We start from the raw sequence: 22,906 nt of genomic DNA, 5'->3' as shown, positions 1-22,906 counted from the left end.
TAGACTGCACTGTGTCGCGAAGGCGACGCGTTCAAGAATGAAGCTGGGAGATCTAATGCTTGAAATACGACCGAGATATGGGATGAGGTTCATCAAGCATCGGTTACTTGACCATGATTGAAGAAGCTGCCAACGCTCAAATTCACTTTGATCGTGAGGAATACCGTTGAGGAAAAAGTCATGGGCATTTTTTAATGCGAAGGAGCTTTCAATTCTTAAGTCAATCACTAACCCGCCTGAATCGGACGAATCGTTTCATGGACATCCCAAGCACGTCGATGGTTATATACACTTGAGAAGAAAACGAGCGAGGTATTTTAAAATACATTGAAAAAAAAACAGGGATCGTTGGAGTGTATATGTTGCTCGAAAATGGATGTCGGGAAACACAGCGTTAAGTCTCAAGATTACATGTATTAATACATGTTTATAATTTTGCCATTAATAATAGTGTTACTTTGATCTCTTTTTAATATTCTATTCTACAATTGCATACGCTTGCATCTACCCGTTGAGTCTCCCGAGCTCTACGGCACAGCGCTCGTGAACCAATCATTTCAGCTTGGCTGAGCTTGCGCATCCGAGTGAAGTGTTTTAAACCGCACGAAGACAGCATGAATCTCATTTGCGTTGTCCAGCGTTTTTGCGCAGCAGTGAGATGGACGCCGTTGAAGAACGATATCGGGGGCAGCACACGGAGAATCTTGACGATAGAAAAGGTATCGATCTTCTGAATACACTACACTAGTACATGTACCCAAATCATCAAAAAGTCATTCGTCTTGAACAAATACACTCACTCAAACGATCTAATAAGAAGTATCATCATTTGTGTTGGAGCAGAGATATTTAATGCTATCGGGAAAGCAACGCCCACTGCCAGTATTGAGCGTGCAGAGCCCACATGAATACTGTACGAATCTCCAGACTGCTACCGTACAGCACGTGGACGGCCTGGCTGTCGAGCATGGGCGGAATTGAACTAGCGACACCGTCGTATAACAGAACTGTGCTCATGTGAAGACTCAAGTCCTGAACGAATGAAAAATGTAAATCGACAGGCCAGATTTTCACGGTGAGGCAGCGATACGAAGTGTAAACATGGACAAGAGCAAGGACACGACGCAATCCTCGCTCGCGATAATCTTCTGGCAGTTGCCAGGTCTTGAGATACCGGTAAGTGCATACTGTACATGCTTGTCGCTATCAATCATAACAAACTAAGTCGGATGAACAATCATTTGCCGCAGACTTAAAGATTTACATGTACATTTTACTTTTCGGGCAGCAGACCCAATCCGCATGCACAATGTCTGCTTGGAGGAAGCCGTGCTTAGCGCTCCTCGGATGATGATGCCGAATGCGTTGTCGATTTATCGATTTTGATCGAATCTACGATAGTTTTTCGGTCGTGCGGTCGACACTTGAATTTAGTAAGCCACACACCGTGGAAGAATCTCCGAATCTCGGCGACCGAATGAACGTTTTCTGCAGCTGTTGCACACCGACGAAATAGCTTCTAAAAGACCGCTTAGAGAGTGTTTAAGCCTTAAAATACTGAAAGCTCAACGTTTTACGGTGCGCAAGTCTGTCGTTGACTCTTGCGTAAATTTCAACTTATCGACGATCCTGCTTTTCGTGAATCTCGAAAAAGGGCACATTGAAGCGGAAGATTGAGTTGACGCTTCTTGTTTAATAATAATAAAAGAGTTTGCGCCAAATAGCGTTTTGGGCTGTCGGCTTCTTCGTCCGTCCTCGCTCTGGCTACACTGCACAGCTCATCATTTGCCAATAATTCGGGTGCAGGACGGAGTGGACACTCGCGCTGCCAATTCAGACTAGAACACCATGAAGTTCGGCAAGGGTCTGCTGCAGGAGATTCTTCAGAGCAATCCAGAGTGGGCACCCTTTTGGCTCAACTACAAGATCCTAAAGAAACGTATCAAGGCCGTAACACGCGCGGCGCACCACGCCGCCAACCAGCGCGATATCTGTACGTACCACAAAGTTTGGTGGTGCATTGCAATTAGTACTTCTTACCAGCTCGTTTTTAAAGCCGAATCCGAGCTGGAGGTGGCCTTCTTCCGTGACCTGCAGGCCGAGCTAAAGAAGATCTCACTCTTCTACGCGGCGGAGGAGAAGCGCTGCTCATTTCGCTACCAGCAGCTGCGCTCTGTGCTAAAAAACCTCAAGGTACGGAGGAAAGCAAGAGGTTTACCTACTGCATGTATATTCTAACTGTTTAGGCGATGTCTATCAGAAACGAGAAAAAATTGAGGCCATTGAAGCGCAACGACTTATGTTCGCCTTCGTGCATTTCTACCGCGAGTGTATCCGTCTCGAGAACTTCGCTGTCATGAATTACCAGGGGTTCTCCAAGGTGAGATGAAGAAAGCCATAGTTGAAACAAAACGGGTTTCTAAAAAAAACTTTTTCTTGTAATCAGATCCTCAAAAAGCACGACAAAATGACGGGATACAACACGCGGTCCAAGTACATGCGCCGTAAGGTGAACTTGTCGTCATTCTCGAGCTACCCGAGTCTGCTACACATTTTGTCCAGCACCGAGGACATGTTTCACGAAGTAGAACATGACGTCCGCATGGCATCTGCTGTGTCCAAAATGAAGCTCAGCGTCGAGTCACAGGTGAAGACCGACACAAATACTGCTCGTGTGCTCGCCCCGGTGGTGCATATCCCAATGGATGCCGTAAATTCGACCACGCCCGTGCACACGGCGTCTCTACCTCCTAAGTTTCACTCTCCCCACCTCACGCCGCCCAACTCTTCGACAGTCGCTGCGCCGTTCCCCGCTTCAGTGTTGTGGACTTCAGAAGATCACGAGTCCGAGCAAAAATTCCAGCTCTAGCTACAACAAAACCTGTTGCAACATTTAACTTATGCAGCCGTAAGTGTGGACTCCAGTCCACAACGGCCGCCAATTACATGGATACACTGTACAGCTGTGCAGTTCAAGTTTCATCTGACGACCTTCAAATTCAGGCCTAACGATTGGTCAAATAGATGGTGTAGGATAATGCGTCTAAACTGTCCTATTTGTCCTAAATTTTACAGGGAGATTTTGGAGATGTGTCCTAAAAAGCGACTAATCCTTCGTTACAGAATATTATAATTTGTGTCCTCCAGATTGTCCTAATCCTCAAATATTAACTTTTTCCGGACTATCTACGTAAATTTACGTAAGAGTTACTTAAAACTCACATTGGCTTTACTTATTGTCCTGGGGCACACCAATTTCTGAATCTCCACTACTGCAGCCAAGCATCATGGACCATTGCGGCTACTCCTTCTGCAGCTAGGGCGCTCGCCTATCTGGCATCTGCTGCCACCTGCGGAAGCAGTGTCTTGTCCGCTCTGCTCACGAGCGCGAACATTCAACAGTGCGGCACGGACACCACTGAGATCCCGGACCAGGCCACCATTGACAAGATGTGCGCCTCGACTGCCTGCAACACCCTGCTCGCTGACGTGAAGGCCATGAACCTGGAGGAGTGCCAACTGCCGGTCGGTGTCGGTTCCAACCTGAAGGCCGACCTGGTAGTCTACGTGCCGTCCAACTGCCCATCGACGTCGGCTCCCAGACTCGCCTGCCACAAACGCACCTGTTGTCGACACCCCGACGACGCCAGGCAACTTGACGAACCAGGCCGAGCACACCGCCGCGCTAACCAAGACCCCCATCGCTTGCTAACCGCGTCTTCGGATCGACTTGCAGCCAAGTAGCCCTTGCGAGTACTTTGCTGCTTTTTGAGCCCCCCCCCCTTTTGTCGTCACGCTCTGATAATTAACCGTCGTTTGCTGTGCATGTTGAAGTCGCTCAACCGTTATTAGCGGCTATTATTACCTTCAATGACTATCATCCTTTGAAACACTTTGTCACACACTATGTAGTAGAGAAGTTTTGTTGAGGTGCTTTTCGCGTACAACAAAGAATCGGCTGCTCTTGGAGAGAGGGGCTTTAAGATGTTTATTGTTTCTAGCTAGGCCAGTTGAGGATATGGCTTGAGGACAGTGCATGTTGGGCTTGGTGTTGTCCTAATAGGACAAGTTGCAGTCTGTCCTAATAGGACAGACTGAGTGTCCAGTTGTCGAGTGTCTTATTAGGACACGCGGACCCTGGCTTGTTTCGTCCTAAAACTCATTGTGTTGTCCTAAATATGGGTTTGTTTATGAGCCGAATTGCTAGTTTTTTATCCCAGGTTTTAGGACAATAGGACACTTTAGGACTCCTAGTAGGACGCATTCTCTCCTACCAAATAGATACAATATCATTTGACCCCCTTAATCCTCTTATTTAAATCCACAACCATGGCGCAACTACTTCGTGCCGCAGCGAACGGGAACCTCGAGAAGGTGATCGAGCTGCGCAGTGACTGGAGCTTTCAGAACAAGAAGGGCGAGTCCGGTATGCTGCTGTTAAAATCATACCCGCGTTACGACTGCTGCATCACACGACTAACCGTTTATTTGATTGAAAAAAAATGCCTCGTTTTTAGTGCTGCACGTGGCAGTGGCCGAAGATCAGCTGGAGATCGTGCAACACCTCGTGTCCAATGGTGCCATGCTAAATCTGCAGGAGAAGAAGCGTCGCTTCACACCGCTTATGCTGGCGCTGGCTCAGCAGCCGCCGAGTTTTGAGGAGATTTTCCAGATACTACTCAAAGGCAAACCCGATCTAAGTGTGCAGGACTCGTCGGGCCAGACCGTTCTGCATCTAGCTGCCGGTACAATATGCAGCGACAGTGGAGAGCTGAAGAAGATTACTAACTTTATGCTATGCGACTGCAGAGTATGAAGAGGAGGAGTCGTTAAAGCTGCTGCTAAGAGCAAAGCCTAAGGTGGATGCAGTCGACAACAAGAAGATGACGGCGCTCCATGTCGCCGTCGGAAAGGGCAATCTTGAGATCGTCCAGCTGCTGATCGAGACGGGTCGTGCCAACGTCAACGTGGTGGACGCCAAGGGTAACACACCTTTGTAAGGGTGCTGTAAACGTTTGGAATTTAGGTAGATGATACTAAATTCTGGTATCTACAGGCACTGGGCGTGTATCAAGAACGGCGATGACCAAATCGATCTGATCAACTATTTGATCTCTAAGGTTCGTACTTTCGCTCTTTTACTATTGGTACTGTTCAGATTTAACGCGACAATGTCTGTGTAGGGTGCTAAACCTGTCAAGAACACTCATGGGAATACGCCGCTGCACTCGGAGGCGATGCACTGTGACCCTACTACAAACTGGCCTACTGCGGCTGCGGAGGTGTTGACTACTGCGTTCCCAGATTTGATATCCGAGGAGAACAAGAATGGCTTGACTGCCCAACAAACGTTTGAGCAAGATATCGATGCGGAAGATCCGGTGGAGGAGTCTGCTGTCAAGCCCTCAAAGAAAGGCGGTCGTCGTGGTAAGGGCGCCGATGATGAAATGTACCAAGACAAGACTGCTGCAGCCCGTGCTGGTAGGTTTCTCTGCCTGCAAACCTGTACATTTACTAATGTATCGGTCTAACATGACATGTTGTGTGCGTGTGATGAAATGCGCAGCCGCTATTGCTCACGCAAAGAAAAAGGTGTCTAAGAACACCAAGGAAGGCAGTGGCATGGCTCCGTACATGTGGGTTGCCCTCATTTTTGCTATTCTGGCGGCCTTAAACGCCATGTTTTCGACGTAGACTTGGGTCGCAAGCTTTCATCCTGCAATAAGGGATTGTGTTGAACCGAACTGTATTTTCATTCGCGTTTCAGTCGCTATCAGACGATGATCCATCGTCATGAAGGTGCTCGTTCTCATTCTCTGTATCTTCTTCATCCTCATCTTCCCCGACATCGGCTTCGTCTTCGATAAACTGGTTGCGGCTACGAGAGCACCCCGATATCTCCATCTCTTCGTCCGAGTCGGTCTCACCCTCACACGGAAACTCGTCGTCTTCACTATCGTTCTCGTGTTCTTCTTCTTCAGATCCCTCTTCTCCACTGAACTCGCTGTCTTCGTTAGCAAGGAATCCCTTGAGATTGCCATTTTCATCAACATCTTCCTGGTCCAAGCGGCTAGGGAAGTCCAGTCGTCCAGTAAGATCAGGCAAGTCAAGAAGAATCTCATCCTGGTTGCCGTCTAGATCGTCGAAAACGTTCGACAGCAGAACCTGCTGAACCAAGGAGATTTTGCGCTCAAGTTGCCAGTGCTCGCACAGCTGCTTCAGTAAACAACCAACATCTCGGACAGTAGACAAGCTCTCTAGTAGTGGATGCAGTAGCTCCATAACCTCAGCGTTCGACTCCATCAGCGCGACACGACGCTCCAAAGCTGAGACGAAGGACGGGTCACGCACACTTAAGTGTCCATTCTCCACAGCCGATGCCATTTTGTTCATCATCACACCGGGGTTACCCGAGCCGGCCTCAAAGACTTGTACGAGCTGTTTTGCCGATAAGTTCACACCCAATCCTTCCAAAAAGTCCACACTAACCAGCTCTGGGCACGTATCGAGTAGGAAGCGCGCGGTCTTGCTCGCTTTGAAATCCCACTGCGCAGCAAACAGTCGAACTAGACGGCCGACCTCCACCAGCTCCCATCGTTCTCGAGCAGCAGAGTCGATGAGCCGAGAAAAAAATGACGAGTCGCTATTATCACGGCGATCAAAGTCATCCTCGCTTTCCGATGAAGCAGACGCGTCAGCGAGCTGAACGACTTGAGACGGTATAGTCTTTCCTGAGCGTTTCGGCGAAGGTGAACGTTGGCACTGTGTTTCTTGAGCTGATACGAACATGTCGTTCTTCTTTGTCGCATCCTTAGCTAAGGAAGCTGCAATTGGAGTCAGCGGTTTTGTTGTTGCCTCAGCTTTCTTTTCCCGATAAGGAACAGCCTTCTTCTTTGCAGCAACAGTCTTGACAATAGTTGAATCCTCCTTAGTCGGCGCAGTTTTCGCCGTTTTGGATGGTATTGAATTGGGCTTCTTGGATGCAGTTGTGCTGCTCACAACTTGATCTTCTACCTCGTCCGACACAAGTAGCAGAGTTCCTTGTCTAGGCTGTGCAGATGTCTGTGTCTTGGGTGAAATGCTGTTCATTAATCCCAGCTTGGCCGCTTCTTTCCGCTTCTTCTTGTCTCGCTTCTTTTTACTCTTCAAATTGGCTACATTCGCGCCACCAGCAGCGTCGTTCTTCACAGCAACTGCTGCAGGAGCTTCTTTCTCGCGAGTTATATCCACAATATCAGCTTGCTTCTCTTCACTCGGTGCAGCAAGGAGCACATGCTTGCGCTTCTTCTTGGGCGGTGAGTTGGCCTCCTGCGTCGTCACCATTGCGCTAATACTGCCCAACGCCTGCTCCAACGGATCCATTTCGTCATCCTCTTCTTCCTTCTCTACATTCACCGAATGTATCGGTGGACTTTGCACCGTTTTCTTCTTCACCTTTTTCACTTTCCTAACCGTTACCGTCGCTTGCACACTGCCCAGCGCCTGCTCCAACGGATCCACTCCGTCATATTCCTCTCGTGTTACCTCGTTCTTCTTCATGCGGTTCCGCTGTGGGTTTCGTACGTTCGTCTTAATCATCTTATTCTTCTTCTCAGTATTATTTCCCTGTGGTTTGTTCTTAACATGATTCGACACGCCAGGAGCTTTCACGACTGACGGACCATTCACTAGTATTTTATCCGCAACAGTTGCCACTTGCTTCTTCTTCTTCTCTTTCTTTTTCTGCACCTTGTGGAACTTAACCACAGGCACAGGCTCTCCATCATCTGCCTCTGAAGATTTCTTCTTGTGCTTCTTGCTCTTTGCCTTAAACGCTACGCGGGGCGTCTCTGGTGTCGCAGCAGGCGCATCTTCCTGTGGCATCTCAAACATCCGAGCGTGGAAAGCTGCTAGCCTCTTACGAGCGTCATCGTCGTCAGCCTGGAAGCTATCGGAGCGTCGACGCTTCTTTGCCATCACCAAGTGAGCTAGTGGCCACGATTGCTACAGCGTCAGAGCCAGCAGATTATCGCCCAATGATATCGCTTAAAAAGGTTTTAGAAACCAATCACATGGAAGTCACGCAAATAATATTTGACTGCATAATATGCGAGTCACGTCAGTAGTGTTGGGCGTAGTGATCGTCTCGACATGTTGGGCGTTAGGCCTGCGTGGATATCGCTATGGTTTGCAATACATTAGTAAACCAGAGAAAACTACCAAGAAATCTCGACGTGAAATGATGCGCTCCAATCGACGTAATCGCAAAGATGAGCGACTGAAGACCAAGAAACTGGAGCGAAGTTTAACGCTATCAGTTGAACGAGAAAACACGACAGGGGAAGAGAAAAACGAGAAACGTGAGCGGATTCGCATGCAGCGCGTGGAACAATACGTGGGTTTGTCGCTACATCGGAGTTCGTACGTGATGCCGATGCTATTTTACTGTTCCTTTGTTGCAGCAAAAGCTGGAGGAAGCTCAGTCAAGTGGAATTCAGGTGGTGGTCGACTTGGCCTTTGCGCTAGACCAGACGACAAGAGTAGGTTTTGTTGCAGGTTAACTGCATCAAGTCGTCGGAGGTCTAACCCGTTGCATGTTGTTGTTGAAGGAGAGTCACAGTATTTTGAAACAGCTCGGGTGTGTCTACGGATATCTGAAGACCTGTCCGTTGGACCGGTTATTATCGCTACACCTTGCGTCCTGTACCCAAGGACTTGCAAGCATCTGTGCGCAGCATGCTGGAAGGTACGCAAAAGTTTTAGAGCGTACCTAATAGGATAGTACTGATCGTATAATGTTGTGTGCTAGATTGGAAGACATGAAGAACCGCTCGAGCAGCTTTACGACGCTGATAAGCTCGTGTACCTTTCGCCAGATTCAGACAACGTACTGGAGCACCTTGATCCAGCATTTGTGTACATCGTCGGGGGGATCGTCGATCGCTCTGTTCGCAAGGTGGGTCTGCTTAGGATGTTGCTGTGATACAATTTAGCTAACTTAACACCGGTGTTTCGTAACAGGGCGAGACGAAAACGAAGGCAGCTTCACGTGGCATTCGAACCGCACGTTTGCCGCTTCAAGAGCACTTTGAGCAATTGGGGTCACGCGTGCGAACTCATATCATGAATCTGGATTCTGTCCTTATTGTGCTGAATGAGGTAGCAAATCACGGAGACTGGAAACGCGCATTCGAGCGAGCTGTTCCTCCTCGGATCACCCGCAAAAAGGAACCCAAGAACAAACAGACCAGTGCAAAGACAACTTGAAAATGACTGTTTACTAGGAATGTGAAATTGATCGTTTCAAATAAAAATATGAATTCTTAAGAATGTATTTCGTGGCGATGCAATGATCACTCTCCACTAACGGAAGTCATTCCAGCAATGACACTCGACACTGCAGCAGCTGCAGTGGCTGTAGCTGTAGCAGCAGTATTGGTCCAGTTGATTCCTTGGCCAGCTCGTTGAGCTACGGTCGTATTATCCGCATCGATGGACTGGCAGTGAGTGATGGCATACACCAGCTTGTCATGCATGACTTCTCTGCACGAATAGGCAGGGAGATCGATCGAAAAGAAACCTGCAGGCACTCAGAACTGTCAGAGACATGAACAACACACGCAACAGATCACAACAAGCTTACAGGTATGAGCAATAGGCAGGTACATGTCGGCACGACCTGCAGCCTTGGGTAGCCCTGAAATCTTAAAGTCCTGCGTGAAATCTGCTGCATGTGTCGGCAGCCGCGATCGACCCCTGTAAGCCACGCAAATGATGTCAACAAATTAGACCAACTCATCGTCACAAGACGTAATGATGTTGCAGACTTACCAGACAAAGCGCAGGAATGATGACTTCTGTTCATCACTGAACTCTGCCAGAACGTCCCAAAAGTAGGCGATGTGCGGGTCTGTTCCCTGGCAGCCGTCACCGTATATGGTCCGTCGGCGTAGAAGAGCTATGTCAACTGTGGCTTTACCGCACACTAAAGTCCGCAGTTCATGCCACGAGAAAATTCCAAGCGTTGGTGCGGGTAGAATAGTCGCCACGCCTCGCGAGATATCTCCACACACAGGCGCAAATTCAGTCAAACGGTACGTTTCCACTGCACATGCGTATTCTTCCCGGTCTCCCCACGTCACGTGCAAGTTTTTACCACCCGGCACCAGCTCGACAGTCTCCCGCGTACTAGATAGCACGGTGAAGCTTGCGTCTACAAGTTCATCAAACATGTCTTCTGTAATACCGTGAGAATCAAGATCGGCGATAGTATCCACGACTTGGAAACATCCTTGATGGATAGCTTCGATATCGTGGCGGGTCACTTGTTGCCCCACTAGGAGCTTCCATACAGCAGGCGGCAGATTCAGATCAAGTGGCGTTTTAGTCCGCACAGCCACACCTGCAAGTTTCCCGAGAAATTCTGCCATCTGCACTCGGCGTGGGTGACAGCGTAAGTGGGAGTTAGGAACGTAAAGCTCTCGGTTTTCACCTGTGCTCATCAGTTCATTAGGGCATGGGCGTAGCACAGGCAGCAGTGGCGTGAAGGTCTGCAACTCGGAGCTTAGCTGAGCTAAGCATTCACGGTACAAGCCACCAAAATCGTCACCAAACTCTCCCACAAATTGGCATTTGAAGGCTCTATCAGCCCCTCGCAGCAATGCTGGCTGCAGTCCGTGGAGTTGTTCAAACGTCTGCGCAAACACACTATCCCGCTCGCCAGCCTCACCAGCAAGTGGATCGCCACGCTCAGAAAGTTCAAGTGCGTCGTGAGCACGATGACGGTCGACTTCGATTTCTGGACGAGCTGCAGCAGGAGCTTGCTGCTCTTTCAATACACCGAGCCACCACGCAAGCTTCACATGCTGGAAGACCACGCCACGAAGTTCACGTGCACCTCTTGCCAGAAGAGAACGCTCGTTGTTAGCCGAGAAATCAATGAAAGCCAGAGATATCTGCAGCCGACAATTGAAGTTTCGCAGCACCAAAAAGCGACGCTGGAGTGCTTCGAGAGGCATGCCTCGTAAAGCCGGGAATCGATGGATCTGTTCTTCGGTCGGGACGAAATCCTCAGGAGTCATGCGGAGAGGATCGCAACTTTGTAATGCCTCAGCACGTGACTCGCAGATCTCGTTTACAAGTTGTACGAGAGCGTGATCACGTGCTGGAGTGAATACTCGCTGCGACGCATGTAATCGACGCAGCTTGGGACCGTATTTGGCTGCCAGTAGACGGCGTCCAGTAACGGAGAACTCGGGTACAGCTGTAAACGCCACACCCCATTTAGTGTCTCCGCTTGACTGTTGCTGCAGAGGTAAAGTGGATGCATCGTCGTCGCCTGTAGAGGCTACCTCTTCCATGGAGCGAACAGCATCGTCGTCGTCTTCGATAGGTGGTGGAGGCGGTATTAAAGTATCTAGTGCTTCGCTTTCAGACAGAGCTAAGGCCTGTTCATGCAGTAGTTGGCGGTGTCGTGTGCGACGTGCCGTGACTTCATTTTCTTCCCGAACAAGCGATTCAATCGCGTGCATATTGGCTAAGATATAATCCGCAGCCTGCTCAGCATCGTCTTCACAATGACGCAGAGCGTAGAGACACCACTCCATGGGGAACCCCATTTGACTGAGTGCGATAGCCAATTCCATCCGGAAATTCGGGATAGAGCCATCCCCCTCACCACTGGTGAAACCTCCTAGATCTTCTTCTTCTTCGCTGTAGTATGAATCTTCTCCACTTGCCAGTCCGCTGCCAGTTCGAGAGAGCCCTGGCTCCAGTCCTCCGTCCTCTACACGATGCCCACCGATCAGATCAATCGAGTCCCGTTGGTTGTACAGCGCGAAAGCAGGGTAGAACGTGCCCTCCAGCTTCGGACCAGTACCACCAGGACCAAACGCGACACCCAGATCTTTTCCATTAAGCGCATAACTAAGTGTACCGCGACGTAGATCCAGTGTGAGACGGACAATATCTCCCGTCTTAAACTTGTCGCCGTAAGTGCCACGTTGTTTGCTGCCATTGTGCCAGAGTGCACGATTTCCGATCCATCCCCATCCTCGGTTATCCTTGCCTAAGTACGAGTCCAAGCGAACATCTCGGCGACCGATACCTAAGAAGATATTGGAGCTTGCAGTCACAAAAGAAATGCGAACCTCCCAAATGTGCACTCCTCCATCAAATCGCGCAACACCGATAGCTGTTTGCCAGCCTTTATCCCGCACTAGTGACAGTCTGGTATCTCGCGCTTCGAGTTTAATATAAGGCCCTTTGCGTACACGATCCACACGACACTGGAAATTGGATTGAACGGGGAATCGCCACACGAAGCTGTCACCGTCAATCGTAACTTCTTGACCCCCACAAGCACCCGTAAATGCTCTAATCTCTGCTTCTCCGGTTGTTGTACCTTCGCCTTCACCTCCTATTGTACTTCCGCCTTGTAGAATCTGCAAGCAGTGAGAGCTGGCCGTCTCACTTTGAGGATCCAACCGAACTCGGATGCTTGTAGCTAGCGGAATGCTAACAAGGGACTCTTGAAGCTCAAGATCATACGGGTGTGCACTCTCCACGCGAATGCAGACATCCTCAGAGATGTCCGATAGGAAATTGTCAGCTGAAAGCATGAATTCATCGGGTAGCTGAGCCACAACAGCAGTGTTAACGAGTTCATCGGTTGGCTCGTCACGAGCATCCACGTTGTCCGGTCTCGCTGGGTCCATTAACGCCTTCATCACGCCGTAAACTTGACTCAGTGGCTCGAACCACTCGAATGAACTCATGAGGTTGTCGCAGTCTAGTGAATGGAACCTGAAGCTGAAGTTCGCGTGCTTTGCTGGTGTTGCTGTTGTAGCTCCAAGGTTGGCAAGTAGCTTGCAGTCTGCGTTAAACGAAATCGTTGGGTGGAGTTCTTGAGGCCGTGCAATACTCGAGAAGGCGGTGCCTAGCAGCTGGCCATTCTTACAGACAAACATTTCCTGTGTATCAAGTCGTAAGCCACAACCAAACACATCTCCAGGACTCACAGCACCACCAGGCTCAATCCATCGCCAGCGATCCACAACGGTGTCACCTGCGCAGAGTACTTGACCGTTCGCTGGTGCGAACGAGTAAGAGCGTGAGCCATCTGCGCTACCACCCACTAGCACTCCTTCGAGTGGGAATGGCGGAGGCGAAAATCCAAGCGCAAGCGACCCTCCCATACTAGAATTAGTACTCCATTCCATGACAGTGACCTCGAAATACACAATTTCAGCTTTCACCTCGTCTCGCATTGTCATGACGAGAGCTGGTGTATGTTCAAAGCGGCACGAATACACTTCCCCAGGTGGAGAACCCAGTCCCTCAACGGCCAGCGCGTCTCGGTTGCTGCCATCTTCAGAGCGATAATCTAGTAAGAACTTACGCTCGTCTCCAGACAAATGCCGCATGACTGCCATCTTTGACGAATGGCTCACCAACATCTCCACGAATGGCTGCTTGGCGAAGTGGAAGCGATACGGTAGACTCAGTGAGTTACCACCATCGCGATCCAAGCAAGCAGCGAGTTCCTGTACTCGTTGACTGTGTTGCTGATCCTCGACAGCTAGCATCAACTCCACGAAAGCTTGTAGTAGAGCATGCAGCGTAAATCCGCCGTCGTGGTCTTGACTCAGAGCCATAATCTTAGAGCGACAGTAAAGAAGCGCTTGCTTGTCATACCAAAGCGCACCACGCTGTACTACAGAAATTAGAGCACGCACAAGCGACACAGCACTTTTCCCACTGGATGGTTGATTCTCGCGTAACACTTGCTGAATCAGAGCAAACAGTGCGGCGGGCAGTTCAGGGCGCAGTTGAGTCGAGAAAATCTGTTTAGTTTGCTGCTTTGTCGACTGCAGTTGTTGGTACTGAAGCAATATCTCGAGGAATACTAGCACGTTGTCCACGCTTACAGGAGCACAAAGAACTAGATCGTCATCCGAAAGATTCAGAGCGAATGCAGTGCCGGGATCATTCGCGCTCGCATCGTTTAGTGTGACGACTGGAAGAAGTAGACCACAACTGAAGTCTGCGTCCACCGCCCAAAGCGATGTCTGAACGACAACATCATCAGCAACAGGAAGCAGCAGCTGCAACCGGGAGGAATCAGGAGACTGGTTCTTGGTGCTACGACTACCAAGAGCGTGACCCGAACCATCGTTCTCTCCTTCATTCTCCTCGTCATTTTCAACCTCAATAGTAGTTGGAAGCTCCACTCCTCCACCTCCAGTGGATACAGGAGACTCTGCACGCCACACGCAGTGGAAGCCGTCAACTTGTTTCACAATATCTTCGCGTACACAGCGGGTGCACGACACGTCTGGGGGTTCAAAGGGGTCTTCTTTGCTTCCAGCAACACAGCCTAGCGCAACGTATCCGGACGGCGCAACAGGCCACCAAATCGAGCGAAGCTGCTTACGTTGGAAATCTGGATCACTCTCTGAGTTTCTGGGTAAACCCTTTCCGGTTATATCCACTCGTTCAAAACTAACTGGAGGTGCCAGAAGTCCATGGTTGTCGCTGTCATTGACAAGAAGCATTGGAGCATCGGGAGCACCATTACCGCACTTTGCAACGTCACCGAGACAGAACCAACTAGAACCTGACGCAGCCGAATCAAGCCCTGGGGGTAGTGCCGGCCGCCAAATTGTCACGGCGTAATCTGCTGCTGACTTCATCCATCCATTCTCCATACCACTAGAGAACCGTTTTCGCCATTTGTGACGGTGCTTAAGTATGGGATCAGAAGGTGGGATACTCCACAAACGCTCATAAGTGTCCACCACTACAACTTCCAGACCACACGAAAGACGTATTGGACCTTTGGGGAAAGAGCCATCAGCTTTGCGGGTTCGAAGACGAGAGCTATCCCAGTCCAGAGCTGCCATTGGAGCTGCGTACGTGCGCGAAAGAACGTGTAGGACTGTCTCAAACGTGAGATTCTCTAACGTGGTTGGAGGACTCTGGCCGTTCACGTCCTCTCCTCGGGTTTGTTCGTTCTCGACCAGAGATTCGATGAGTCTCGTGATACCTGTCCAGCCAATCTTCGTTGGTCGTTCGGTCACTTGGTCAATGGATCTTTGAAGAGTAGACAAGTCTTGAGTCGAGCACAAGTTTCTGGCCAACGTCTCTGTAGGGGAGCGAGCCATCACGTCGTTAACCATACGAGACAAGATCTGCTGGATTTTACCACTCTTTCGAGCGTTTGGTTGCTGTTGCAGCTGGTACTCCAGCTCGTACGGTGAACTGATGTTAGCTTGTCCGGGTACATTCAGAATCGATATCAAGGAGCGAAGAACGAGAGGGTCCGTTAGTTCGCTCAGAGGCGCTTCCTCGGTTTGCGTCGCGTGCGTGAAGAGCCTCACGATCTGAAGAAGAATCTTTCGTGCGTGAATAGCAGCAAGACGCTCACAGAGTACTTCCTCCTCCAACTCGACTTCAAACGAATTCATCTGTCGAACTGATTCGTCGAAACTACTGTTGCATTCACTCCACAGTGTCAGATCGGACTTCGGTTGGAGTGCATCTACGTTCCCCGTGTGTTCCATCTTCTTTGTTTTCACAGGACTCTCATTCAATCTGGCCGCTAGACGCGGAGGAGCTGGTGGATGTAGCGCACTAGACTCAGTCAGAGTGTAACTCGGATTCTCGTCACCAATGTCCTGGAAGTTTACCAGTGGCTCACTAGATTGCAGAGCCTCGTTGGCGCTTACATGTCTGAGTGACAACACAGACTTCTCCGGCTCAGTTGCTCTGCTTGTCAGAAGCAAGCGCAATGCGTCACCAAAACTGCCATCGGTTTGACGCAGTGCTTCTGCACACACTGGTTCACTTCGGCCGAGCACCATCGCCAAGTGACGCACATTTGACGAATAATTGCGCTGCAGAGCATTAGAAAAAAAAGTATCGGTTAGCGTAATAAGCCAATACGATATGCAAAGTAACCATTTCACATACCGAGAATGATCCGCGACTTCGCTGGATCATCACGAATGCCTCGTCCGAGTTGCCAGCTGTCACTTGAAGTGCCTCCTCGCACTCAGTAGCACTGACAACGAGGTTGGCGTCTTGAGTTCGGGCAAGGAGACGTAGTGCGAGTACTTGCATCTCCTGTGCTTGGCTGGCATTCTGAAGGGACAATAGATGGAAGGATACCTATTAGATCTCACAAAAGTGTTCAAAACTAACAGACGTGAGACGTACCGAACGCGTGGTCAAACCGATTTGCCCACTAGAGCGTAAGACTCGAGTCTTGGCAAGCTCGTTCGGCATATTAGGCCGGGACTCGCGATTGACACTGTCGCGACCTAGAGCAATACGGAGCATCGACCCAACACCTCCTTGAGGAGATGTGACTCCTGTAGGTCCAGTTGGTGCAACACTTTCACGCTGCTGGTAGGACGCAGGAGAAAGTAGAGCAGGCGGCATTATGGTGGAAAACATGCTTGGAGTAAGAGGTCCCACAGAAGGAGTACCAGGTGCTTGAAGAACTGAAGATCGAGGAGATGAATATCCACCAGCTCGGGGGGAATCCATGGCTGGGTTTGGCGAAAGTAGAGCACGAGGAACATCGCTTTCTGCTATCGACGTGATGACTCTCAAACCCTGCGTTACTGCCTGACGGCTTCGGTTATCAGCGACACTCTCCAAAGGGACAGCACCTCCACGGTTCCCGCGGTTTTGCAATTCTGCAGGACTCCGTGGTACGATCTGGGGTGTGCCAATCTGTGGTTGCTGGTATTCCTGGCCAGGAATGGAAATATTCAGGTCGCCTGGGTTTTGTGACCCCGTGAGAATAGCAGGGTGACGACCTCCTGTGCTTCCACGGACCTGGAACTCATACGTCACCAATCCACCTCGGGACAATATCAACGAGATCCGAGATCCCGTGGTGATTCGAGTGCTCGATCCATGGATCCTCACACCATTCACGATAGTGCCGTTCTTGCTGAAATCCTGAAGCTCAAATTGTGTTTCACCTCCCTCAGCTTCACGTCGCAAGCGTCGTAGGTGGAAGTGGCGGCCACTGACACTTCGGTCATTCACAATGAGATCACACGCATCGGCAGCACGACCAACACGGATGATAGGGGCCGTAAGCGGGAACGGAGTGTAGTCGATGGCTGAACTTCCCGGACCAACCGCATGTTCGTTCTCATTAAGCGGTGGTAGAGGCAACAAAATACCCCACGTACCAAACGGCAGATCTCCATCACTGGATCGATCAGCCCGCTGCTTCGCTCCACCAGAGCCTGCAAACGACGGATGAGTAACCTTACGGCGAGGCGACTGGATGGCATCCATTCCCCAGCTTAGTGCATTTTCACTTCCCAGCTTTTGCACAACTTGGTCGCGCATTTCGACTTCATAATGGTCCAATGCAGAGTCGATAACTTCTTCAGTATCCAAGAAAATTTGGCGCTGCTTTACACAAATCCATCGCTTTTGAAGAGTAGTCGCAGTTTCTAGTCCCGTCACCTCGGATTTGCTGGCCCACGAAAGCGAATTCTCGGACGATAGCAATGAGGCCAGGCTTGATACGAGTTGGGAATCCATACTTAACTGCGTTGGACTGAGGGTCGAGATCTGTTTCAGTAAAGACGATAACGCCTTTGCTGATCTCCACCGTAGTTGATGCTTGTACATCTTAAGCCGGTTCCGCAGAACCTCCTGGACAGAGTTGTTTTGAGGCAGCTCCAGATCACAGTGCGTGGCACACTCCTTATCAACCGACAAAACCTCAGAAACTAGCGATGACAACGTCGTAATGATGCCCTCAACATCCCCAAACATGTCGACAAGTGCCGGAACGCGCTCCACTACATGAAGCTTCGATAACGAGAAAGCCTGGGCTCTTGCATCCGCTGGAATCAAAGGGGAAACTGGAGCTTCAGCACTGGAGTTCACGACCACCTGAGCCAGTAAATCAGCAGTGCGTGGATCTCGCATAACACCCGAAAGCACACCCAATCTACGCGAGCCCTGGGTGCCATCGTCTTCAATAGTCACACACCCGCCTTCTCTGAAGCCCTCGACATGACCACCGACGATACTAACGGCAGCTATAATCATCGCTAACCCGTCCAGAGCATCCTTCGCTTTTTGCCAAAGCAGTAGCGATTGTTTATCTCGACTGGTAGACTCCGATTCTTCAGCTTGGGTGTTACTATCCACTGTGTTATTGACCGACTCGTCCGTCTCGGGCGACGAAGTAGTCGACTCAGGTTTTCTCAGCGACGTAGCATCTTTGTCTCCTGCTAGACCGCCAAGTACTGCGGTTTGAAGATCCACAATATCCGCCTGCTGCACGTTTGTGTAGTATGCGCAGATGGCATCCAGCAACTCTCCAACCTTGTTTGACCTGGCAAAACCTCGAGTAATTGCGGCGTTGATGGCTACTTTCCACGTCGGATAAAGTGTGAGATACCGCAGCAGCGCCACAACCTCAGCCGCCTTCGAATCTGCAACGTGAGCCTTCTCCAGCACAACTTGCTGTGTGTGCGAAATCCCTGTATCTTTTGTCACCGCTATCCCTTTCAGACAGCAAGCTGACTGGCATAAAGCTGTGCTCGAGCACTCCAAACCAAGCTCGTGCGAGCAAAGGCGTGGTCGCAGGAGCATTGGAAGCCCCACAAGAGTCATCAGCATCGTGAGAATATCCCCGGACGTCGCTGGTGTGAATTGTTGCGATCGATAGATCGTATTGAGCGCAGACATAGAGTGATGCGGGAACACCAGCATCGCCAGTCGAATGCACATCGTTGCTGACGCAACGTCGGAGGAATTCATTCCACCAATAATGTGCGCGGTAACCACAGGGTTCGCAGCTATTGTAGAGCCAACGTTCGTGTTCGCAGAGCCGCACGCAAGGAGGACACTTAGAATCTGATTCTTGTAGAAATGACCGTGAAGCTTGTCCAGAGTCTGTCCGCCTACCAGTCCCACCGTTGGTGAAGGTACTGCAAACTTGGCACCAAAGTACTGAAGTAGCCCTACGCACACTCGCTTTAACGAGACACTTCCACCCAGTTCAAAAGATGATGTCGCCGTCCAAACGGCACCAGACAGAGAGTCGTCTTGCAATAATTTCAGGTTTTCCAACAAAAAGCTTATGAACAACGAAAGCACGGGATTCACACGTCCACCCGCACGTTTCGAGGTTTTGTCATCGGCATCTTGAATAGAGCGATACATCAAAGCGCGTGCCATCGCCCATCCAGCAGCATGTAACTTCACCAGCGGTAACTTGCGCTGCGAATATCCTCGCATGAGTTGGAGCGGTGTCCGCTTTGGTACGACATCTGTGACGTACTTAGAGTCAATCTCCTTCATGAGTGACTCGAAAAGTGCATCTGAGTTCTCGAGACAGCTATTCTCCGGGAGGTCTTTTGACTGATTCACATCATCTGCTGCTCCGTCAAGGTCAGCATTGTCGCTTGAGCGACCGGTAAGGATGTAGGAGCTGTAAAAGCCAGCAGCTATACGAACCACTTCATCGTTTGCCAACGAGTTCGAAGGAACTGGGAGAGGTAGATCAGCAGATGAAAGGGTCCTTGCCCCGGCTCCAAGTTGACCCTTGTTGTTACGCCCAAACACCATTACCCGTCCATTCGACATGAGGATGAGCGAGTGGTAGCAGCCACACGACGCGTTCTTAATCTTTGATGACATCGGTAGGGGCACAAACTGCGCACTGTTCTTGTGCTCTTTGCTTCCAATTCCCAGTTGTCCATAGTCATTCCTTCCCCACGTGATGAGCTTACCTTTCTCGCTAATCGTCACTGTGTGATAGTAGCCACAGCTCACCGCTACAATCTTCTCGTCGCTTTCCCCTAGTGACGTCTTCACCAGAGCTGGTGTCTTTATATTGCGAGCATGACCAAGCCCCAGCTGTCCATAGTCATTCTTGCCAAAAGAGTACACCTCACCGTCACTTGTTGCTGCTACTGTGTGGTACAATCCACACGCAGCTTTGGTAACAACTTGGCTCGATAATGCATCAACAACTTGCGGGGTATGCTGGTGTTGAGTGTGGTCCAGACCCAGTTGGCCGCAGTCATTCATTCCAAACGTGAGCAGCTCGCCATTGCTAGACACGACGGCACTGTGGTGATAGCTCACTGCTGCTGTCGTTATGTGATACTTTTCTCTCAAACTGTCGATCATTCGCGGCGTATGACTCTTCGAAATCGTCGATCCAAGTCCTAGTTGGCCACGATCATTGTATCCCCAAGAGAAGACAGCGCCATCAGAGGCAACAGCTAGCATGTGTTCGCATCCATTTGCAGCTGCGACCATACTAATAGCGATGCCACTTAGTGCACGAACAGGGGTGGCGATAATTACTCGCTCCTCGAAAGTACCGTTGCCACATTGACCGCTCTTGTTGAGACCGCACGTGAATACACCACCGTCATTCATTACTACAGCGAGCACTTCGTTTCCTCCAGCGACGTCACGAATGCCTTTTGCAGAAAAGAACGGCACGTGTTCCAACTTGCTAGTCGAGTTACAGTGCCCCAAGCAAAGCTCTCCGTAGTTGTTTTGTCCGCAAGAAAACAATTCGCACTCTTCGAAGCTTGCAACGGTAGGAAGCATCTCTGACCTGCCAGCTTCTCCTGCTGTGCTTCCATCTCTAGCTGCCTTTGGTGTTTTAGACTTGCTCAAGACGTCGCTTAATGCCGCGATCTTATCGTTCCATGACCTTCGTGGTGGGCACAGCAGTGTATTGACAGCCATCTGATCTTCTTCCGATTCTCTGGAGGTGTAAACATAGAAAGCAGAATCGAGATCGCCTCGATTGTCATCGTAGCACGCGGTACACAGTTTGATACTGTCATCATCGTGTTGGCCGTAATGTAAGCCTGGCAACGGCATTCTCTTGCATTCCTCGCACCTATAGGATGTTGTTGTCGTCTCACCGTACGCAGGTCCATTGTCGCGATCGAAAATGCCACAGAACCCAAGGTATCCGATATCGATATTGGTTCCTGTCGAAGGACGAATCGCCTTTACAATGATGTACCGTCCTGTAGCTGGATACGCGAGCTGTTTAGAAATCTGTGTACAGCTGCTGTCCAGTACGAAGAGCGCAACAGGTAACGTTTCGTCACGTGGGCAGCATCCATTACTCGGAGGGAACGGCAAAGCAGCGAATTGTTCTGGAGTCATGTTGTCAAACTCCTGATAGCTCGATAGATCAGGAGGGGTACTGGTGACAAATACAGCGGCACAACGTAGGGGGCTTGAGTAGCCTTGTCCTGGTCCCCGTATGGTGATGTAGCTTACGCACATCGGAGTGTCAAGCTCATGCTTAAACACCAGATTTACGTTTGCTCCCTTCGCAGAGCTGTACACTGTCGTGTCATCCACAAGGCAGTTGCTGGCAGTATGGGAGCTGCTGAACTCCCCACCGTCGCACGAATATAGTTGAAGCTGCAAGGTCTTGCCTAGCTGTAGCTCGGTCGATGAGGCCGTGAGCTGGTTCTGGAGCTTTGTAGCCGGGTAAAATACGTGAGACGGCAGCTCGAGACGAGGATGTGGGTGGAAGTTCACGTCAAAAACTGTCCCATTGCAGAGAGCTGAAACGGCAGGAAACAGTGGCTTGCTTAGCGCAGCGACGTTAAAGTGGCAGACTTCCGGCTCCAAGCGATCCGAGTACAACGTTGCAGTGGCCTTTTCAAAATCAAACAGAATCCCAAAAATGCCCCACTCCAAGACGTCCTCTGCGCTCCTCCACTTCACGTCCAGCTTCTGCTTTAGCGGCGAATCAAATTCCAAGAAGTCATTGCCAACAATACTGAAGCTGAGAGCTGCGCGTCCGTCTTTCCCCGTTGCCACCACGCGAATCTCAACGAAAATGCTTTCATTTTCAAAGCCCTGACTGGCAACAATGGTCTCAAACTGGTCGTCGGACGAGCTACAGTCGCCAGCACAAACGGTGGTACCATTTGGCATGAGTTGTAGGCGATCTCCTTTCCGGTTTCCATTCCAACTTATAGTCGCTCCGTCGAAAGGAGATGCAACAAGCCCCGCAGAGACGATTGCATTTGAGAATTGGAAGTTAGAACTAGCACACCAAAGTTTTGGCGGGACAGTAGCCGCGAGATTCCAATGCACATCTGCTCCCGTCACACCTATCGACGGAAAGTAGCCGCATCCTGCCAAATCACTTGACGCTAATGTGAACGCATAGCACCGATTTGATCCATTGTAAAACTCAACTTGTCGCTCTTCACAGTTCAACAGAACTCCGAGAACGTCACTGCGATTCAAGCGGATGCCGCTTGGTCCAACCATGTCTCCAGAATAGCCTTCGCGATACAGGAACACACCACAGAGACTACCATCGCCTGGGATGTACGTGTTAAGATCTGTCGTGCCAGGTGTGACGCCAACAAATACAGGGATATCACCAAGCGCACGAATTGACACCTCCCAATACCAACGACCTCGGTAGAAACTTTTGTCAAACACCGCAAGCCCGCCATTGTTCTGGGATATATTGGAGCTATCATCGTTGCCTTCGAGGCTCTTGTGGGTAATCGTCAGCTTTCGGAGATCAGTTCCAAGCGTGATGTAGCGCGAGCAGATGATGTTTGGAAACTTCGATCCCGTCGCTGCAGGAAGTATGGCATACTTCTCCGAGCTGTTTACATCGGCTGAAGAGTTGTCAGATGCATCGTGCTGAACAAAAGTCTGCCAGCCCTTCCAGCTCGTCAAATCAGTTAATAGTGTGACCAAATTAGTACGCTGCAGATGATCCCAGTCTTGGCCTCGGTAAGGGAAGCAGCAAGTCTCCAACACAAGTAGCATATCGTGTACAGCGAGCTGAATAGAGGTAGACGACGACTTTATATCACTCAAACCGCCGCTACCAGCGTCAATGAGCTGCTGGACTTGACGAAGATGA

General features: G+C 50.2%; 6 protein-coding genes across 6 annotated transcripts; 4 read left to right on the top strand and 2 right to left on the bottom strand.

Moving 5' to 3' along the window:
- Positions 1-1,848: 1,848 nt before the first annotated feature.
- PITG_03437 (uncharacterized protein) lies at positions 1,849-2,869 on the top strand (the record flags this gene model as incomplete). The annotated part of the gene is made up of 4 exons (XM_002906459.1): positions 1,849-1,993; positions 2,057-2,193; positions 2,261-2,380; positions 2,447-2,869. The coding sequence occupies 4 exons, from the start codon at positions 1,849-1,851 to the stop codon at positions 2,867-2,869; spliced, it is 825 nt and encodes a 274-aa protein (XP_002906505.1).
- A 455-nt stretch (positions 2,870-3,324) lies between these two features.
- Positions 3,325-3,744, top strand: PITG_22717 (elicitin-like protein; the record flags this gene model as incomplete). Its single annotated transcript, XM_002906458.1, has 1 exon — positions 3,325-3,744. A coding segment is annotated over one exon (420 nt), but the record flags the coding sequence as incomplete, so codon positions are not given.
- A 556-nt stretch (positions 3,745-4,300) lies between these two features.
- On the top strand, positions 4,301-5,694 carry PITG_03436 (uncharacterized protein; the record flags this gene model as incomplete). Its single annotated transcript, XM_002906457.1, has 6 exons — positions 4,301-4,426; positions 4,518-4,745; positions 4,810-4,996; positions 5,057-5,120; positions 5,184-5,481; positions 5,567-5,694. The coding sequence occupies 5 exons, from the start codon at positions 4,583-4,585 to the stop codon at positions 5,692-5,694; spliced, it is 840 nt and encodes a 279-aa protein (XP_002906503.1).
- A 69-nt stretch (positions 5,695-5,763) lies between these two features.
- PITG_03435 (uncharacterized protein) lies at positions 5,764-6,809 on the bottom strand (the record flags this gene model as incomplete). The annotated part of the gene is made up of 2 exons (XM_002906456.1): positions 5,764-6,669; positions 6,756-6,809. 2 exons carry the CDS (start codon positions 6,807-6,809, stop codon positions 5,764-5,766), a joined length of 960 nt encoding a protein of 319 aa, XP_002906502.1.
- A 1,279-nt stretch (positions 6,810-8,088) lies between these two features.
- On the top strand, positions 8,089-9,313 carry PITG_03434 (uncharacterized protein; the record flags this gene model as incomplete). The annotated part of the gene is made up of 5 exons (XM_002906455.1): positions 8,089-8,374; positions 8,442-8,519; positions 8,589-8,725; positions 8,797-8,935; positions 9,001-9,313. The coding sequence occupies 5 exons, from the start codon at positions 8,219-8,221 to the stop codon at positions 9,244-9,246; spliced, it is 756 nt and encodes a 251-aa protein (XP_002906501.1).
- A 265-nt stretch (positions 9,314-9,578) lies between these two features.
- Positions 9,579-21,951, bottom strand: PITG_03433 (regulator of chromosome condensation (RCC1)-like protein; the record flags this gene model as incomplete). The annotated part of the gene is made up of 4 exons (XM_002906454.1): positions 9,579-9,735; positions 9,811-15,875; positions 15,952-16,122; positions 16,198-21,951. The coding sequence occupies 4 exons, from the start codon at positions 21,949-21,951 to the stop codon at positions 9,579-9,581; spliced, it is 12,147 nt and encodes a 4,048-aa protein (XP_002906500.1).
- Positions 21,952-22,906: the final 955 nt, after the last annotated feature.

This window comes from Phytophthora infestans, genomic scaffold (genome assembly GCF_000142945.1).
Source record: "Phytophthora infestans T30-4 supercont1.4 genomic scaffold, whole genome shotgun sequence".
NCBI classification, from domain to species: Eukaryota; Oomycota; class Peronosporomycetes; order Peronosporales; family Peronosporaceae; genus Phytophthora; species Phytophthora infestans.
Note: the sequence above shows the minus strand (reverse complement) of the source record. Positions and strands in the feature narration are given on the sequence as shown.